The sequence below is a fragment of the Helicoverpa zea genome, chromosome 22 (genome assembly GCF_022581195.2).
Source record: "Helicoverpa zea isolate HzStark_Cry1AcR chromosome 22, ilHelZeax1.1, whole genome shotgun sequence".
NCBI classification, from domain to species: Eukaryota; Metazoa; Arthropoda; class Insecta; order Lepidoptera; family Noctuidae; genus Helicoverpa; species Helicoverpa zea.
In genome coordinates, this window is record NC_061473.1 from 7,205,375 (window position 1) to 7,226,883 (window position 21,509).

Sequence of the window (21,509 nt, forward strand, 5' to 3'; positions counted from 1 at the left end):
TATGAATGCCACACTACGAGACAATATTATTTTTCTTGGACTAGATGGCTCCGACAACCTATACCCCTTGCATGTCTCGCTATAACCAACAAATATAGCCATTCGTGCCTTGGAATCCAATTTCACACGCCTCTGAGATGGAATTAGGTAATATGCCACACAGCCAAAAACCTTGAGATGTGACAGGTTCACAGGTGAACCAGACCACAGTTCCTCAGGCAAACAACCCCCTAAGGCTACCGAGGGTGATCTATTTTTGAGATAAATGGCAGTCATTACTGCCTCTCCCCAGTAGCGGTTGTCAAGTTTAGACTCTGCCAGCATACATCTAACCTTATCCATCAGAGTGCGATTCAGGCGCTCACTGACGCCATTTTGTTGTGGGCAGTAAGGAACTGTACTTTGGTGAACAATGCCTTCCTTTTTCAAATACTGCAAGAATGGGCAAGACGACAATTTTTGAAAATGTGTTTTAAAATATTCTTAACTATCTACTATTTCTAAAAAATATAATATTTCTGTAATTTATTAAATAATAATTGAAAAAAATTAAATTTTAATGAAATGTTAATTTATTCGCGCCAAAACGCAGTCACCGACGTTGACATTTGCTGTGACGTCAATCCTTAGCAAACTTGTAAACATTAGAGTCGAGTAACAAATGGGATTCTCGCCACAGAGTGTCTTTGGTTAGCACGTGTGCCTAGAATTTTCAGCCGTTTTAAGTGTTTTGGTGAACTTTTGTGACTTAGTTTTGTGTTTGTGTGTTGTCCTTGTGTTTGTCTCCAGTGGTGTACTGTTATTTCGGTAACTTACTAGTTGTTTATAAGCATAATGGATCAAAATAAACCTCCCGATCCTGATCCTCCCGACATCTCTGCATATGCTCCTCTTTCCCCCAACTATCCGCTATCCCAACTCGCTGATGTTGCTTGCAGCATCGCGGACTCCCAGACCCCATCAACCTCGTATACCAGGAAACGCTCCGGAGATGATGCTAACATTAGCGTGTCAACCCCGCCATCCAAACAACAAAGGAACCTAGTTGGCCGCAGCAGGTACTCAGCTACTGATAAGGCACCTTTTATCGTTCATGTCTCTCGATTGGAGCCCCAGCCTAACGCCGGTACCTCTCTACACCCTGTTACTTTCGGAATATTCCTACAAAAACATAATATTACTAACGTTGTCCGTGATGGTGTTAAAAAAGTTGGTAGGAACCGTGTGTCTGTAGAGTTTAAATCCCCTCAGGATGCAAACTCATTTATTATCAACAGCATTTTACATAAGAACTGCTATGTTGCCTCAATCCCCACTTTTAATATAACTAGGATGGGAGTTGTGACTGGTGTTCCCACAGATTTAAATGAAGAGGAAGCCCAAAAATACTTACAGGTCCCTTCAGGTTGTGGTGAAATCCTGAAAGTTCGTCGCATAAGCAGGAAAGTAGTTATAGATGGAGTAACTGAATTCAAGGCAACAGAGACATGTGTACTTACCTTTGATGGCCAAGTATTGCCTCAAAGAGTTTTTTGCTGTTACACTTCCCTTCCAGTTCAGCAATATGTTTATCCCACCATCCAGTGCCGTAAGTGCTGCAGGTTTGGTCATGTGGAACTAGTGTGTCGGTCCAAGCCTCGCTGCAGTAAGTGCGGCCATGATCACCCTGGTGATGGTTGCAGCACTTCTGAGGCGGAGGCATTCTGTGTGCTCTGCTCAGGGAATCATTTTGCAAATAGCAAGTCATGCCCGGAGTTGGGTAGACAGAAGGCCATTAAGACGGTTATGGCTGAGAAGTCCCTTTCATATGCTGAAGCTAGCAAATCTGTCCCACTTGCTTCTCGCAATTATGCGAATGCTGCAAAAGCAGTTCCCGCCCCCACTCAGTCATACCGCAAAACTGTTTTCCTTAAGCCAAGGACCCATGCCCCTCTATCTCCCTCTTATGATAAAGCTGCCCATCAGCAGATTATTAACTCCCCTGCACCTTCACAGCCTGATGGCTGCGCTCTGAATAACCCATTCATTGATAGTAATGTTTCCTCAATAATAGATATACTTATTAAACTTCTATCTACAATCCTATCCACCAATAATACCCAATTACCGTCCAACGTTGCCTACCAATTAACTAACCTTTTATCAAATATTAGAAATGGCGCCTCGCCAAGTATTCCTTCAATGGAATGTGAGGAGCGTGTGGCATAAAAAGCACGACCTCATATTCCTCCTCAACAAATTCAAGCCTCTGGCTTGCTCTGTAGCTGAGACTTGGCTCACCCCGAGTCTCAGTTTTAATATACCACTATTTAATATTCTCAGATGTGACAGATCTGATGGCTATGGAGGGTCGGCTCTCCTTGTTAATAATCGTGTCCCCCTCTCCACCTTGTCCCTTCCGGTTCTGGATGGTGATATGAATATAGTTGCGTGTAGAATTGAGGGTATCACTGTTTTATCGGTGTATATTTCCCATCCTCAGCGTAGGTTTTTAACCACCATTAGGGACATTTTGAATAGCATAGTAGGACCTGTGCTCGTCATGGGTGACTTCAACTGTCACCACTTTAGATGGGGCTCCAATCGTTGTGATTCGTTTGGGGAAGGTTTAGTAGAAATCTTGGATGATTTAGACCTTTGCATCTTAAATGATGGTAGCCCTACTCGTAGATCCCTTCCAGGACAGCAAAAGAGTTGTGTAGACCTCACATTCTGTTCAGTTGAGTTGGCGGCATCAATTCATTGGGAATGTACTACTCTGACGCATGGTAGCGACCATTTCCCCATTGTTGTAACTTTAATTAATAAAACTTATTTAGAGAAAACTTCTCCTCCACTATTGAAGTACAACTTGTCCAAACCTGATTGGTCGAAGTTTGCATCTTTACTGGAGGGGAAAATTAGTACGCTTCCAAATTTAAATTCAAGTTTCCAAGATTCTTCTGGTCACTGCCATGCTAAGAGCTGCTACGATGGCTTTATCTCGGCCATTACCTCAAGCGCAGACTCTACCTTTCCGTTGCGCAACTGTGCCAGAAATAAAATCCCGTCACCCCCGTGGTGGGATCAAGAATGCACATCGGTTATTAAAGAAAGAAAAGAGGCCGAAAAACAGTACAATGATGCGATGAATAGCGTCAATCTTATACGGTACAGACGAGTGTTAGCTCAATCTCGACGGCTTCTTCGCAAGAAGAAACGTCGCGGTTGGGTTAAGTTTTGCACTTCTCTATCCCCTTCCACTCCTATTTCAGCAGTTTGGAAGAGCATTAATCGTTTCAGGCGAGGCTGCTCCCCATCTATCCCTTCCCCTATCTCGAGACAAACTGCTGAATCCTTTTTCGACAAAATTGCTCCAGCCTATGTTCCTTCTTCCTCAGAACTTCTGCTCCCGTCTGTAAATATTTTGGACGATCCTATGAATGAACCATTTTCGTTGGAGGAACTTGATGCGGTGTTACGTCATGTTAGGGATTCCGCCCCAGGCATAGACGGCATACCGTACTCATTTGCAGTTCATTTTGGTTTTGAAGCAAAAAAGTATTTTTTAGGAATATTAAATTATTGTTATCAATTTGGTTGGGTTCCCGAACAGTGGAAAGCTCAGATAGTAATTCCCCTTTTGAAGCCCGGCAAGACTGCTGATGATCCGAATGGCCTTAGACCAATTGCTTTGTCCTCAGTGTTGGCCAAGATATTGGAACATTTAATTAAAAATAGACTTGAGTGGTTGGTGGAGTCTAGGGATTTACTGCCGAGCCATCAGTTTGGCTTTAGAAAGGGGCTTAGCACCATGGACAGTGTGGCAATTTTGGTTACTGATATCCGTACAGCCTTTTCCAAAAATGAATCTGCTGTAGCCACTTTCCTTGACATCTCTTCCGCATACGACAGCGTCCTTCTTCCAGTTCTCAGGCAAAAATTGCAACAGCTGAGGATTCCGGGTAAGATGGTACAATGTATATGCGCACTCCTCATGTCTCGCTCTTTGATGCTCAGAGTGCAGGGGGAGGTATTTGAGGTGAGACAGACGTGGAAGGGCCTTCCCCAAGGCTCAGTTCTGAGCCCACTACTATACAACCTGTATACAGCAGACATTGGCTCCTGCCTTAATTGTGACTGCCACCTTCTACAATACGCGGACGACCTAGTGTTGTATGTAGTAAATTCATCTATTGCGGACGCTGCCTCATCTCTCTGTCTCTCCCTGGACTCTCTGCACACATGGCTTTTGAACCATGGTCTCACGTTATCCGCCCCAAAAAGCTCGGTAGTGATTTTTTCCCGAAAACTACTGATCCCTCAGGTCTCAGTTAACATTCAAGGACAAGATATTCCCATAAATAATAAAACAAAATTTTTAGGCGTTTTCTTAGATTCAAAATTATCCGGGATTCACCACTTTAACTATTTGATCCAAAGATGCGAAAGAGCAATCTCCATCTTAAAAGCTCTCGCTGGTGTCTGGTGGGGGGCCCATCCCTTCACTATGAAACTGGTCTACAATGCCTTAGTCCGCAGTATCCTGGACTATGGGTCACACTTGGTGATTCCAAGCAACAAAGGTGCCTTGGCCGGTTTAGATAGGATTCAATCTCAATGCCTTCGAATCATCTCAGGTTGCATGAAGTCGTCGCCTATTAACGCCTTGCAGGTCGAATGCGCGGAACCTCCTCTAGCCCTGAGACGTCAGTACCTTGCTTCCCGTTTCCTATCCAGGGTTATTCCCAAGTCGTCCCACCCCCTCATCCCAAAACTCAGAGAGCTTGACACTCTTTGTCACAGCTCCAAATATTGGGAACACAAAGAAATCCCCCTATTCCTAAAAGCATACCGGTTTTTTCAAAATTTAGAATCCCCCATTGCTCCATATCCCAGACTTCCTCTATTTAATTACCCCTATGAAGTACTTTGCTTCACCCCTAAAATATTCTATATCATTGGCATATCCAAAAACTCCCCATCGGCAAATTCGGCCTTTAATGCGGTTTTGGGTGAACGATGGATTGGGTTTCAAAAGTTCTTCACGGATGCTTCCAAATCAAATGGTGGCTGTACTGGAGCCGCGGTTTACTATCAGAACTCTAAAATAATTTTGAAATTCAAATGTCCGAAGGAGTCTTCTGTATTTACAGGCGAGTGTGTGGCACTATTGGAAGCTTGTCGTTTTATAGAGTCCCATGAGATTAGCTATGGAGTTATCTTTACTGACTCCCTTAGCTGTCTCCAAGCCCTATCCCAGAATCCCTTTAGAACTAAACTCCATTTTCCTATTGTCCTGGATATTAAAAAGTCCCTTTTCTCCTGCACTAGGCAAGAGAAAGAAGTTCACTTAGTCTGGATTCCTAGCCATTGCGGTATAGCGGGCAATGAATGTGCCGATGCATTGGCCAAAGATGCGTGTTCATCTGAGTCTGCTGACCTTGTACACTTCTCCCTTCAAGGGCATGACCTGCTAAACCTCCCTAAATTGAGTCTTGAGACCTCGTGGCAGGAATGCTGGAACATCTCCAGCAAAAAGAAGGGTAGCTCTTATTTCGCCATTCAACCGGTTGTAAAACCAAAACCGTGGTTTTCAAAATTTAAAAAATACCCTAAAAGGGTAATTTCAGTCCTGTGCAGAATACGGTTAGGTCACTGTTGTACACCGGTCTTTCTGCGCAAAATTCGGGTGCAGGATTCATCCCTCTGCGAGTGTGGACTGGATGAGGGTACCCTGGACCATATATTTTTTGACTGTCCTAACAACTCATCCTTTGATTTATATGGTCGTCTCCAAAAACTTAAAATTCCTCTCCCTACTAATTTCCGTTCCCTCTTATCCCACTCCTGTCCAGAACTGCTCCAGATGCTGTTGATGTTTATACATCAAAACAATATTAAATTATAAACTGTGGCCTATATTTAGGCCTCAGTTTGTATGGTTGTGGTATATGTATGTTATGTGTTACTAACATTTTCTTGTTATTTTTATATATGTAAATGTATTTCTGTTTGTTTCAGTGCCGTCCTACTAACACATTAAGTTACACAAGATCGGCCACAGCTCCGTCTTAAATCAATATATAATTATTATTTTTATTTATTTTTTCATTAAAAGCACTACTTGCTTGTCATCCCACTTGTCATTGGCAGAATCGTCGAATTGACATCGACACGGATTGCCATATCCAAAAATAGAATAGAATAGAGTAACAAATAAAACATATTAAATATTATTTTAATATGAATTCTAAAGGATATAAGTGGTGTGCGGTCCCGCAGTGCACTAATACGTCAATAAAAACCCCTAACAAAGTGTTTATTTACGTGCCAAACGATAAAACGATGCGATATAAGTGGCTAACTCTTGCACGGCGAGATCCTAAAGCTGTTCGTCTTGATACATCTATTTATTTCTGCGTAGATCATTTTGACGTAAGTTTTAACGTTATTCCTTATATTCATAATATTCTGCGACATTGTTTTACAAACTAAACATTAATTACAAGGTATTCGGTATTAAATCTAACCTCGAAATGTATAGAGCTTGTTTATCGACTTTATATTCACGATTGATTATTGATTACTTTATTCATTTTCCAGTTGCCACATGATATGGATAATTATATGGAATATCACATAATGGGTTCTGTGTCGAAAATTCGAATGAAACCAGGGTGTATACCCACTAAATTTGAATGCCAAGCAGATAGGAGAAAACGAGCATCTGATATGACCGAACGACCATATACTGTAAAAAAGCAAAGACAGGAATTAATTCAAGATTCTATAAAAGATCTGGAAGATAAAAGTATTGTAAATAAAGCTATAGAGTTTGGAGAGACATCATCAAGTTCAGGTACCAATCAATTTTGAATGTATGGTTCTTTGTAATGTATAAGCATAACAACAACTAAAAGAACTAGAAGTAAAAAACCTGTATAAAATGTAAATCATTAAAGTTTATATTCTGTTTATGTAAATTGTATCGCATGTTAATAGTAGTACCTAATTTTTAATTATAATAAACAATATGGGTACTAATACTTTATGTGTGAGGTACTAAATGTGTGTAATAATATCTCATTATATATGTGTATCTCATTATGGAACACCTTTAAAATCAAATAATTTCTTTGAGTTTTAATTATGGGGTTATAATTATAAGTTACAATAAATATTAATTTATGTGTTTGCTTTTCAGCTGTGCATGGAAATGCAGAAAGTATTACACAAGAGAAAAATAAGTCTGCAAATAAATCCATCCAAGTTTACATCACACACAAATTCAGGAGCAAAGCCGTTCAAACTCAAGTTAATTTTGTAAACCAGATGACATCGCCATCGCCAACCGGATCGCCAATCTGTCTCTACATCGCCATTTAAGATAACAAGATCAGTTTTCTAATCAAACCAACTGCAAGCACATCAAACATAAATAAATGTTCAAGAAAAATGTTTGTCTCTGAAAACCGCTCTGATAGTGATATTTCGTACACACCCTCCATTACTCATGGAGAATCATCACCAACTATATCTGTTCAAACAAAATCATGTTCAGATTGCAGTGAGTTGAAACAAGATGATAAACAAAAAGAGTCAACTCAAATGCTGCAATGCACAATACTTAAAATTAACAGAAATCCCCGTCTTTATATTGGTGTACCTAAAGACTGTTATTATTTAATAGATTTAATTGAAAAAAATACAAACATTACTCCAGTTCATTTACTCATGTGTTTGAAAAAGATTAGGCTAAATAACTCATTCAAAGAGCTTGCAGATGATTTTTCCCTAACACCAGGTTATGCTAGTAAGATATTTTTAAAAAATATTCCTTTGTTGGCTAGTGTAATGCGTACTTTCTTGGTAAAATTAGATAAATTTAAAATAAAAAATAATTTACCAATGGCATTAAGGCATAAATATAATCAAGTAAGTTGTATCATCGACTGTTTAGAGATAGAAATACAAAAGCCGTCAAAAGCTTTAAATCAATCTCTCTCCTGGTCGGAATATAAAAAAGCAAACACTATCAAATATCTTGTGTCATGCACCCCAAATGGTCTGGTGAATTACATATCACCTGGGTATGGAGGAAGAGTAACAGACACATGTCTAGTGGAAACATGTGATTTTTTTTAATGTTTGGAACCAGGCATGTGTGTAATGGCTGATAGAGGGTTTAAGCATGTTGAAACATATTTATTGAAACATGGTGTAAAATTAATGCGACCTCCTAGTGTTCTAACAGGGGCTAAACTCTCAAAAACTGAGGTGAGGGAAACTAAACAAATTGCCAGTTTAAGAATACATGTGGAGAGAGTGATTCGTCGCTTAAGAGAATTTCGCATATTGAAACCACATGCATGTGTAAATTACAGTCTTGTTAAAGTTCTGGATGACATTATAACTATTGCCTGTGGGTTAATAAATTTGCACGATTCTTTAGTTAAGTAACCTATGATTATAACCATTAAGAGTGATTACACCCCTAGCGGGACGTCAGTGCAGGACCCATCACCTCCCAAATTAGAACCTATGATTATTTAACCTCTTTTTGTATGATCATAATTAAATAGGAAAAAATAAAAGCACTAATTAACTTTGTTTGTTTTATTTACATATTATGACTAACTAAACAACACTTTGGTACAATAGTGGGTACACATTATGCTTCCATGAATGGACTAAGGCTAAAACAAATTCTGAAACATATTTGTCATCATATTGCACACAAATTATATTTACATTTTTATTTATGTTATAATTGCAATCTGCAACACAGAAGTAGCCTTGTTGACGACCAGACAAATACATTTGCAACTGCACCTGTGCATAATATTTTTTGGTTGGTTTCCCATTATTAACATAATTTTTGAGAGTCTTAGTACTTATCGGACATTTAATTTCTATTATACTCTCGTCACAGACCCATCTGGTGATCCAGCTGTCATGGGATATTTTTTGCTGATGAACAGGCCACATTTATTTATTGTTTTTCTGAGTTTAGATGAAACTGTTTCCCTGACTTCATCCTCCAACATTCTGCCACGTTTCATTGCATGTTTGTCTGGGATTCTTCCACCCATTATCTGAGCAATCAAGGTTCCATCATTGGTATTACATCTGGTGAATTCATATGCTCGTGAAGCAGTAATCCTACCATACCTTAGTTCATACCAAACACTACTTTTATTTTGTTGTCTTGTTTTTTCTTCAATAAGTTTAACATCTGCATCGGTTAATACAAGCTTTTCCAAGGATATGTCACAGGATTTTTCCTTATATTTTAATATTAGTTTGTGCATGGAGAATGTAATCACTTTATCAGGCACATAATCTTCCTGAAGTTTGATCAATTCACAATTGTGAAGTTGCCTTTTCCTCCCTTCCTCGATAAACTTGTCTAATACTACACTATTTGATGGCAAGCTAGGCTTAGCATCAGATAAATCTTTTGCTGTCATGTATTTTATGGTAGTCCCAACTTTTGATAGCTTGGATTTCATCCAGTAGCATTCAACTGATGTAACAGATGGTTCTTCACTCCTGCGATGCACCCACATAAGAAAAGCCACGGCATGTTTGCAGCCTCCTTGTGATGCAACACAGTCGTGGCAATCCACCGAAACAACTGTCTCATTGACTTCGTCAACTACTAATGTTACTCCATATAACTTTCCATGGACCTTGTGTTCTGGACAGATTTTTGACTTCACCACGCACAGATTGCCATCGCGTTTTAACTGGACATAACTTATGGCATCATCACCGTACGACGGCCTGGAAGACCTATAACAAAAAAATAGGTGTGTAAATATAGAGTTACATACTTAATCGTAGATTACATACACAAAACATATTCTCATAACGAAAACATAACCTCAATACTTAATATATCAAGTGATATTTTACAAAATATCTTCTAAATTTATAAAAAATTCATACAGTAATAATAGTACTTACGCTGCAGTTTTCACGTTTCTGAATTCTGCTGAACAGAAATCTTTGTTTGACGCCAGGAACTCTCCCAACATTAACAAATCCCCTCGAGGCAAATTAGAACTGTTTGCCTTAGTAAATCCTTGTTCCATGGCTTAATTAGTAAAGCAAATTTAAGTAAGTAAGCAAAAGACCGATATAGATCTTATGATACTACTTTTAGTCAATTTAAACACTGATAAAACTCAAGAGATAGTCGAAACTCGAAATAAATTCGGTGACAGTGACAGTATTTACTAAGGGCTGACGTAACACTCTGTGATTGGCGTTTTAAAAAACATGGCGGATGGCAGTATTTTGTAATTTTATTTTCTCAAATAAAATAATAATCTCGTCTTAAATCTTAAAATGGAGACATTTTCCACCATACATACACAATATTTTATCAGATAAACACAATATTTTAATGATTCCGTCTTACTGTCGTCTTGCCCATTTAGTATTGAAATATTCACCACCATTATCAGTTCTTAATATTTTAACACGCAACCCTAACTGATTCTCCACATGTGATTTGAAAGTAATAAAATGGTTGATTACCTCTGATTTTTCCTTCATGAGGAATCCATATGTTTTTCGGGTGTAGTCATCAGTGAAGGTGACGATATATCTCGCCCCTCCCCAGCTTGGCTCCGGCATAGGTCCACAGACATCGTAGTGCACCAACTGCAGCGGTTCAGATGCTCGGTGTGCTTGTCCAGTAGGAAAAGATGCGGACATCTTCCCCTCAAGGCATGCAACACAATTTTTCATGCTTTCTTCATCATCCTGAAAATTGACACCACATGCACTTTCCCGTAACTGTTTCATACCTTTAGTACATAAATGCCCCAGACGTCTGTGCCATAACTCTGCCGGTAGATCAGCTGCAACTGCGGCTCTTGGTGTTTCCTGGCTATCCAGGAACAAAGAGTGCTCCTTCTGCGAGATCAATCGGACTTCACACCTACATTCACACATAACTTATATAAACCATCCACACACGCAACACATGCATTCGGAGTGCCAGTGGTTTCACATTGTTTGTAAATGTTTCATCCTTTCTTATTAAATAGAACAGAGTATCCTTTATGTACTAGTTTTGAAACTGAAATCAAATTACTAGATAACTTAGGAAAAATAAAGCATCAGACAAAGTTAGTGGACTCACCTGATTACACATTGATAGTTTTATTGATCCAACTACTTTGCTAGTTATTGTTTCATTATTGGCAACCCTAATGGAGGTTTTACAAGGTTTTGTTTCCTCAAAACAACTGCCATTATTGACCATATGATTACTAGTACCACTGTCTAAGTAAAAGTCCTTTGTACTAGGTACAGATAAAAATGCTGAAACCATATTTGATTTGTCCACACTTGCTGTAACTTTCTTTTCACGTTTCAATTTAAAGCATCGATTCTTCACATGTCCTTTCTTCCCACAACAAGCACACACAACATTTGAGGTCTTCTTATTTTTAGGACACATAAGCTGTTCCATTGGTTGGCCCACATACAGGCGACACTCGTCTGGAATATTCTTGAAGAAGTCAGGCCTTCACAAATTCACTGGACAGGACGCTGCTTGCATTCACTGCAGATATACTCGAGACCACAGTATCATATTCAGACGATAAACCACTCAAAAGAATTTCGGCAACCTCGGCATCTTCTATGCTTTTTCCAATGTCTGAGAGTTGCTGTACAAGTGTGGTTACCTCTTCGATGTATGAAGTCATTGTCTCAAAATCTGCAAGTTGTATTCTGTGCAGTTTCCTTAGGAGCAGCACACGCCTAAATAGGCCCTTGTCCTCAAAAGTATCTTTCAATTTGTTCCAAGCTTCCTTCGCAGTTTTTGTGTTTCTAACATACTGGTACAAGCACGGCTTCAATGCAAGATAGATACGAGCCAAAGCACGCTGTTGATTACCTGGATCCGTGTCCTTGCCAGTTACTGCATCCCATAGTCCTTCCAGAATCAATATGTGCTCCATTGTGAACTTCCATGTGTGGAAATTAGCAGGGCCATCAAGTCGCTCCATCATACCTGATGGGACCACGTGACCCGGCCTGGCCGGAACAGAAGCTCCACTTGGATTTGACATGTTGTGCTTGGTGGGCGATGGGCCGGGCGCAAAACAAAATCTATTAATATGATATTAGTGCTAGCTGGTGTTGTAAAGACGGCCTCAGCCTCACGCTCAAGGTGACACGCGAACACGTTGTCACATTCCCCACGCGCTGAGCACATGACCTGATGGGGATACGCAGAGTAGTGGAGTGAGCGGAGGCGAGCACGAACAACAGAAAACACCAAGCACTAGTTTGCAACAACATGTATTATCATAATAAACGTTTACAAACTACATCATCCATTAATTGATATAAAATATGATGAAATTGATATAAAAGGAAAGGGAAGAGGCTCGGTGACAGATGTCAGTGACGTCAAAAATATAGTGTTGTCAATACACAAAAATAATGTTTAAGGTATACATAGTTAAAGATCAAACCACAGATAACATTCTCAATATCTCCCACTTATATGTGCTTGTGCGACACTGCATAATATTTCTTTATGGTTGATGATTTGGTTCCAATGAACTGCGAATCTCATCATATTGAGAATGATCATGTCGTCCTGATGAGTGTAGTAAAAATCTCTAAATTAAGAGTAATTCTTTTTTAATATTTGCATTTCCTTTCTGTCTTAAGAATACGACAGCTTCCCGACGAATATAGGTCTACGCCCTTGATCTGTGGTTTGGATTGATGATATATTTTTGTTAACACTGTTATCTAAAACATCTTCTTCCTCCTGCCCTGTTCCCATAAAACATAATTTAAATATATTTTTAGTATAAAGTGAACAGAAAAGTTAAAACAATAATTATTATATGATACATTTTAGAGAACCTGTGCTATTTTGTTCGTTTTCTATTGGGGGGGCGGTCGTTCATCATCATCATCTCAGCCATAAGACGTCCACTGCTGAACGTAGGCCTTCCCCTTTGATCTCCACAGATACCTGTTGGAAGCGACTTGCATCCAGGGGGTCGTTAATTTCATTTAATTCTTCAAGAAATATATTTTCGGTACAATTAATAGCATGCAATGCCGCGCCATCACTATCCATAGAATTACTTATTTCAGTGATCACCACAGGTGCAGCCTAATGAATAAAAATTGAGAATTAGAAGCGAGTGGTTACCGAGGTATTCAGAGGATATTAATACCAACCTCTTCAACCATGCTAATTATGGCCCCATGTTGTGGCGACAGAGGAGGTACACATGGTCCACCTTATAAATTACCTCGTTCTGTAGCTCGTGCTTTTCTTGTTAGAGCTTTCATGTAGTTAATTTATCTTTGATATTACATAAGTAGGAATATCTTGAAATCAATAACAGAAAGTTTTTGTACAGGCAAACTTAATTCCTTTTAACATTCTTATACATTATTGTCGTTACTGCTAGCAATGTCTACCTTTACAACGGTACACTCGCACACCATCGCGTTATCTGTCCACGCTCCGCGCACCGACAGCGTCTCGCAGCGGCCGCGCAGCCCCGCTCGGGTAGTCCAGCGCTTATCAGCGAGAAAAAGATTAATGTTTTTTTTTCGCCTAAAGACATTCGTATGCAGCCAACGTTGAACTGGCATTATCTGATACAGCAGCACGAATTTTTGTAAGTGGAATATTCCATTTTTTTCAAAATATCCAGCAGGTTTTCCGATATGTATTCAGTTGTATGTCGCTCACTTACGACCGCACCGCGATTTTTTTTAATTTTAGATAGCTCCGCCCACTACACTTTGCGCGTCTATCGCGTCGCGCAAGCTATACTCTTCATTCAATGTGTAAAATTTGAATTTCGCGCCAATTACACACGCCGAGGTCAGCGCGGTCAGGAGAACCGAACAGGGAAGATAAGGAGCCGCAACTTACATTTTTTATTTTTTGATCGGATTTTTTTTTGTTGATGATGATTGATTGTTTGAATGATTTGTAATGAAAACTTTTTATGAAGAGTAATATGATAATTTGGACGTGTATGGTTGTGTGTATGTATGTGTGGTGTGTCGTGAATGTGTGTTTGTATATCCAGAACGGATGAATCGATATGTATTTAGGTTTCTTTGTTTGCAATGAAAATTAATCGGGAGTGTTCCAGGCTTTATTTGGTAAATATCGGCCCAAGATGGCCGCCGCCACAAAATGGCGAATAACATATTTTTTTTACAATTCCTTCAATATGGGTATCAAATGAAAGGGCTTGACTTGTAGAATCATGTATTATATTAAAATCCAAGATAGCCACCGCCAGAAAATGCTGAATTGCATTGTTTTTTTATAGCTCTCTCAACATGGCGACTGCAAGCAAGCAATACCTCCTATCTGACATTTTTGTTTCATAAAACTTGTATCTACCAAAAAGGTTTAAGGTAGCTTAAGATTCAAAATAAAAACAAAAAACTTTATTAATCAATACTATGCGTAAATAAAGAAAACTTGGATTTTCAGTATCTCATTATACCTACCTCGGAATATGGATTTTATTAAGTTTTAGTGTTCCCCTTTAAAATCCACCCGGAGTCACATAGTAGGTATTGCTTGCTTGCCGTCGAATTGGGTATCAAATGAAAGGGTTTGACCAGTGTTAAATAATTTATACTAATATTATAAAGAGGGAAGATTTGATTGTTTGTTTGTGTGGATTGTATAGGCTCTGAAACTGCTTAACTGATTCGAAGGATGCTTTCACAATTAGAGATTGACACTATCCCCAGTGAATGTAGGCCATATTTTATCCGGGTACAGGAAGAAGTTCCCTGGGAATGCGGCTGAAATCGCGTGAAACACGACATCCTCATCCTCCGAGCCTTTTTCCCAAACTATGTTGGGGTCGGCTTCCAGTCTAACCGGATGTAGCTGAGTACCAGTGCTTTACAAGAAGTGACTGCCTATCTGACCTTCTCAACCCAGTTACCCCGGCAACCCGATACCCTTTGGTTAGACTGGTGTCAGACTTACTGGCTTCTGACTACCCGTAACGACTGCCAAGGATGTTCGATGACAGCCGGGACCTACAGTTTAAAGTGCCATCCAAAACACAGTCAATGGTGTCTAAGATATACTTAGAAAGTACATACAAACCTAGAAAAGTTGCATTGGTACTTGCCTGACCTGGGATCGAACCCGCGCCCTCATACTTGAGAGGTTGGTCCTTTACCCCACTAGGCCACCACGACTTTTAACGAAATGTTAATAATAATATAATGTAAAAAATATTAAAATTGACTTAATTTGTATTTCAGAAATTACGTTGATGAGCTCCTTGGTCATTGGTCCTCGATCAATTACATTTTCTTTATTTTTACTGACATTTACTTAATCAGGTTTTCAAATCGGTAGCTTTCGAGTGTGACGCGGGTCTACCAATTCTGGTAGGAGACAGTCAAAATAAAAAGAAATTAATTTTGGCTCCATCTTATCCGTCCTAAATTCTTCTACCATTTCATCATCAAATTTCATCTTTTAAAATTTCTTCTACCTTTTTCTGATTGTCTCCATACCATACTGCCTATATGCATTTTGGTACATCACAAACATGCATCTGTCCCTGGACTTGTATATACCAGTCGGACATCTTATTTATTGCGATCTCCCCTGTTTTTTTTATTTATCCTCCAGAAATGCATTTTGCCTTGACTTGGCTGCCTCAATGCCGATTTTGAAAGGAATTACAGGACATTTTATTTCTACCAGGGTGTTATTTTCTATAATACCATCTGGTGTTGCTCCTAAAAATGGATGTGTTTTTGTCGATGTATAGTCCATACGGGTCTATAGTCACATTCAATAATTTCGATAGTTGTTCTAGAGAGCAACCTTCTCATGTGTTCGGCCATTGTTTATTGACGCTACGTGTCTAATGTCTGGTTTGTACAGCATATTTTTAACAGTATTGGCACAACTATTTGTTCTTTTCCTTTCAACAATTTTTCTGAAGACTGAACTTAACTTACGAATTTTGGTGTTGATTGATTGCATCAAGAATATATTTAGGTTCCCTGATATCCATTTGCCTATCTAACCGAGAATCAAGGATTTCAGGCAGTAAGCAATCAAAATAAAAAGCTTTCAATTTTTCTTCCATTTTACACCAAAATTCTTTATTCTTCCTCAATTTAGTTCAACCTTCATGTCTACTTCAGTCCAAACGGCAAATATACATGTTTTTCTTTGTGTAATGTGAAGTTGTCCTTGTGCTTGGAAGTACTAATCATGATTTTTGTTTAGATTGATATTACCTTCTTTTCTCTTTTCCAAAAAATAATTTTCTTTTCTCTTATGCCATCGTCAACACTCATGTCTGGCTGAATAAGGACACTTAATTTCCACAATTTTGTCCTCTTCTACACTACCATTCGGACTTGCTCCTAAAAATGGTAAACCTTTGTCTATAAATAAACCACAACTTCGTATGGGCTTTCCAAGATATAGTTCTAATTGTTCACGCGCAAGGTGTTCATTGTTTTGACCGTGTTTTATTGATTTCACGTGATCTAAATTTTTTTCAGTCACGATACTTTTGACCAAAGGGCCGCATTTTATAAGCCCTCGTTTGCACACTTTCCCGAAAACAGACGTACATTTCTGCAATAAATAGGTTATTTGTAAAGTTTATTGAAAAAAAACGTCGTTGCCGTCGAAAGTACTTCTTAACTTAGAAAAACCCATATATGATATATATAATTATTATTTATTATTTTATGGAATATATCATTAATTTGTATTATATTGTAACATTTCAGATGTAAATTATGGGTGGAAGCTTGTAGAAGACCGGATTTACTTGAAAGGTCTGTCGAAAGTTTAAAACATACATATATTTGCAGTTTTCATTTTGAGAATGGTATATACGGGAAAAAATCCTTGAAGAAAACAGCTATACCAACGTTGCTTTTACCAACTAAAGATTTCGTCCATATACAGACCGATCATAAAGTCATAAGTAACGTAAAATTAGGCCTACACAATAAACCCAGGTATTTAAAACGAAAAATTACTCAGAGACCACGAAAGAGCGGGTAATTCATCACAAATTTCCCAATAGACCAGCACTAGAAAGTACATAGTTGTGGACTGTAGTTCTCAGACACCAACACGACTGACTGATCATACTCCCCGAAAAAAGAGACTCAGAAAACAATTATTCAAAACAAGTAAAAGGTTGAAAACTATTAATGAAAAACAGAAAGATGTTAGTGAAGAACAATTTTTGAAAGCTTGTGATCAATTTTTATCCCCTAAATTAAGCGCGATTGTAAAGGCGCAACTGTATTTAATGGTGCTCCCACATTGCCGTTAGAAAATGTTTAATAACGTTAGTAAACATTTGTTAGCAAACATTTAATCACAAATAAATTTTCATGTTAGAAAATGTTTAGTAATGTTAGTAAACATTTTATAACAAAACAAATTATAACAAAATAAAACATGTGTTATCTTTTGTTTGTAAACATTTTATAAGGGTGATGGCGGGATAGGCGGTGCGGTGCGGTGGGGGTTAGAGTACGCAGGTCGCTGCGCGTGGTGTCTCGCTTGTCAGTCCCTTTGTGTCAGCGTGCATCGCTGTGCGTGTTTTCATGTTAGAAAATGTTTAGTAATGTTAGTAAACATTTTATAACAAAACAAATTATAACAAAATAAAACATGTGTTATCTTTTGTTTGTAAACATTTTATAAGGGTGATGGCGGGATAGGCGGTGCGGTGCGGTGGGGGTTAGAGTACGCAGGTCGCTGCGCGTGGTGTCTCGCTCGTCAGTCCCTTTGTGTCAGCGTGCATCGCTGTGCGTGTTTCAAGAAATTTGTTCAACGAAAATATTGAATACAAGTAACCAAACGCATTTCGAGTAGCTTCCCCCGCACGCCACCTCAGTCGTCGTTGATATTCATACGAGTCTGCACGTATACATAGTAAAATTACGTTTTGAAGTAAATTGATTTTAGTTTGTCAACGAATTCCGTCATTAAACTATTGGAAATATTGTTGGTAAGTATATTTTACTTTATTTTAATGATAAATGAACATGGATAATATTGAATTTGTATTAATTATGAAGAACAGTGTTACATTGTAGGTTTGCGTTTGCTTGGACAGGAACGTGTTTCAACTTGTTTCGTCATTTATCGTAACATCATTCATCGTCAATTTGTAGATGAGGTGAATGATTTCTTTTGAGGAAAATGTCATTTTTGTTACGTTCAATGACGCTATATAGAGGTTAATGATTTAGGTGTAATAAATTAGGCATTTCAAGAGCAATATACACTTCTGGACACATCTATTGGCCCACCTTGTATTTTCAGTTTCGTTTGGTCCTAGCTAAATTTTTATATTAGGTCGAGCAAAAGGTTTTTATGCAGTTTTGAACCTTGCACATTCACAATTTCATTCAATAGTCTTTTTTTGAATTTCGAATACAGAATTTAAAGAAACAAGAGACAATTTGGAGCCTGCTTGTTGATATCAAACAATCGATTACTAAGAAAACTTGGTTTTATTGGTTTACTTGGATTTAATTCTTGAAAAAGTGATTGATATCTTTGGTTTTGCAACAAACATTACTTATTCTTAACATTAAGGTGAGGTTCTCTCAATAATTTATGGATACTTCACCTGAAGTCGCCGCCCAAGCTGTGGCACTTATTCAGGGCGGACACAGCCATAGAAACGTGAGTGCTCAACCTAATTTAAGTCGATCTGCGGTCCGAAATGTTTATCGGAGGTACCTAGAGACTGGCGGTTTTGTTCGTCGCCAAGGAAGGCCACGATCTCGGATCACAACTGAAAGGCAGGATCGATTCATCGTGACGACCAGCTTGAGAAATCGTCACCTTACCTCCATTGAGATACAAAAACAACTTCGCGACTTCCACGGAGTATCTGTGAGCGCTCGAACTGTTCGGAGAAGGTTAAAAGAACGCGATATGGTACCACACAAGCCAGCTAATGGGCCCAAACTATCGCGAGCCCACCGAACAGCGCGCCTTCATTTCGCACGCAGTCATTTAAATTGGACACAGCAAGATTGGAGCCGTGTACTCTTTTCTGATGAGTCTAAAATTGTGTTATCTGGCAATGATGGAAGGAAGAAGGTCTACCGACGTAAGGGAGAGCGTTTCGCACAATGCTGCTTTGAAGAGAGGGTTGCTTATGGCGGTGGCTCAAAGACTGTCTGGGGCGGTATATCGGCGAGCGGTAAAACTCAACTTGAGGTTGTTACAAGACCACGGCTGCCAATATTAAATGCTGAAAGGTACATTCGTAAGTGCTTAGGACCTCACGTGATACCATACGCGGACTATGTGGGCCCAAATTTCCTTTTTATGCATGATAATGCAAGAGCCCATGCGGCCGGCATCGTCAGGGAATATCTTCGGGATGTGAATATCACAGTTATGGACTGGCCAGCCAGAAGCCCAGATATGAACCCCATTGAGCACATGTGGGACTAGCTAAAAAGACGTGTTAGGGCTCGTCAGCCAGTTGCCCAGACGATGCAGGAGTTGAAAACTGCCATAGAAGAGGAATGGGAGATGATCCCTCAAAACTTCATAAAGCGGTTGATAAACTCTATGCCTAATCGTATGAGAGATGTGGTAGATGCCCATGGAGGCAACACGCGTTATTAAATTAAACCTTTATTTGATAAAACATGTTTTTTATTCAAAAATCAATTGCCATTAACGAGGCACATATCCGACTTGTTAGGCGTAGCTCCATGTCGTATGGTATTCTGAATTCAAATTTAAAACAATACGATCCAAAAAGAAGGTAAAATGTATCAGTTTTAAAACTGCATCATCAGTTTTTGTTCAATCTAGCAATCATATTTCGGTAGGGGCCATCAAAACCTAAACTCTAAGGTGGGCCAATAGATGTGTCCAGAACTGTATATTTATATAATTAGGTTCTTCTAAATTTTATTACTGGACAATAGAACATTTAGATGTAAATTAATAGTTTTAAACTAACTTGTTTACTCTATTTCATTACTCAGATGAGACAGCTATGGCTAAAACGAAAGCAGAACGTTTAGCTCAGCAAAGGCTATGCAAAAGACGCAAGTATTTAGAAATAAAAAATGACCCCGAACTATATGCCTTAGAAAAAGAAAAACAACGAGCCAAATACAAGAAACGTAAAGAAGAAAAGAAACACCGTCACAGAAAAAAGTCCACGTCAACAAAGAAAATTGCGTAAGTAGTGGAAGGAAAATTCTAAGAAATATAGACAGCGACAAAAAGAAGCGCCATCAGAGTTTCCAAATGTAGTTAATGTTCAAGCAGATGAAATTTCTGAAGAACCGTAAAATGGGGTGAATAGAAATCGCGGGGTGTATAGAAACAAATCTGAGAGTTTGATTATGGTCGTTCTAGTTGCTCTATAGTCTGTTAAAATATCTTTATTCCCACTATTAATAAAACTGCAACATTTTTCCTTTATTCTGGCAACACTAAAATTTACGTCAAGTCTAATGACATAAAGAAAAAAGCTGTTGAAGTGAACGTCTGCGTACAGTGTTTATTGACCGTGTAAAACTTAAAAAAAAAAACAAGTTCTTCACTGTTATCTCGGAGTCAATTTGCATACTTGGATAGTTAAGTTTCTCATCTATTAGGAATAAAAAGGTTAGTATCAATATCCCATCATTTTATTCTTATTTTTTAGTAAAATCGAGACTTAGTATTTTTTTACAAAATTCGAGGTGAATAGAACCGAGTCAGGGGTGATAAGAAACGCCTTTAGGGTCAATAGAAACGAAGAAAGGGGTGAATAGATATGAGTGAGGGGTTAATAGCAACGAGAAAGAGGTTAATAGAAACATGATTTTTAGGGTTGTCAATCGAGCATTTTTTCATTAGGTATGACAGTTTTCTTTTAAAAAAATTGTTAAAATATTTTTCTGTGACACTTTAATTTGAAATTTAGATTTTTTTATTTTCAACGGTTTTGGTCAATTTAATTTAACATTTTCTGGATTTCTGAGATAAATATTAAAGACCGTATAAGGGTATATTTGCGATTAGCCTCATTCCAAAAATGCCCTAATTGTGGGTACATTTGCAGAAAGACTTACTCTTAAAAATACATATTCTCGATATGCCCCATTTTTATTATAATGTTCGTTAATAAATTTAAATATAAGCTATTCTAAATTCTACTTTACTTTTACTTGTTTAATTTTAACTGGTACGCGTAAGTGACGGTAGCGAAGATTAGCATTTTGTGTTCGAATCTTATTTAATTCACATAAGGTGAATTACATCATTTCTTGTACTTAATTATCCTTATATTTCTTCATGATTATTTTAAACAGATACGCCACATCGCGCCGTAAACATCATGCCGAGGGTATACAAGCCAGATCCTCGTGGCAAGAGATATAAAAGGTATAGCAAGGAACTCATCGAGCAGGCTCTTCGTGAGTATAACGAGGGGAGCAATTCCTTGAGCAACGTTGCCGAA

General features: G+C 38.5%; 1 protein-coding gene and 1 pseudogene across 1 annotated transcript; one reads left to right on the plus strand and one right to left on the minus strand.

The window, feature by feature from the left end:
• Positions 1–510: 510 nt before the first annotated feature.
• LOC124641276 lies at positions 511–8,588 on the plus strand. The gene is made up of 4 exons (XM_047179324.1): positions 511–661; positions 6,199–6,417; positions 6,586–6,841; positions 7,187–8,588. Exons 2-4 carry the CDS (start codon positions 6,226–6,228, stop codon positions 7,366–7,368), a joined length of 630 nt encoding a protein of 209 aa, XP_047035280.1. The 5' UTR covers positions 511–661; positions 6,199–6,225; the 3' UTR covers positions 7,369–8,588.
• LOC124641246 lies at positions 8,584–10,407 on the minus strand (annotated as a pseudogene).
• Between the last annotated feature and the right edge of the window lie 11,102 nt (positions 10,408–21,509).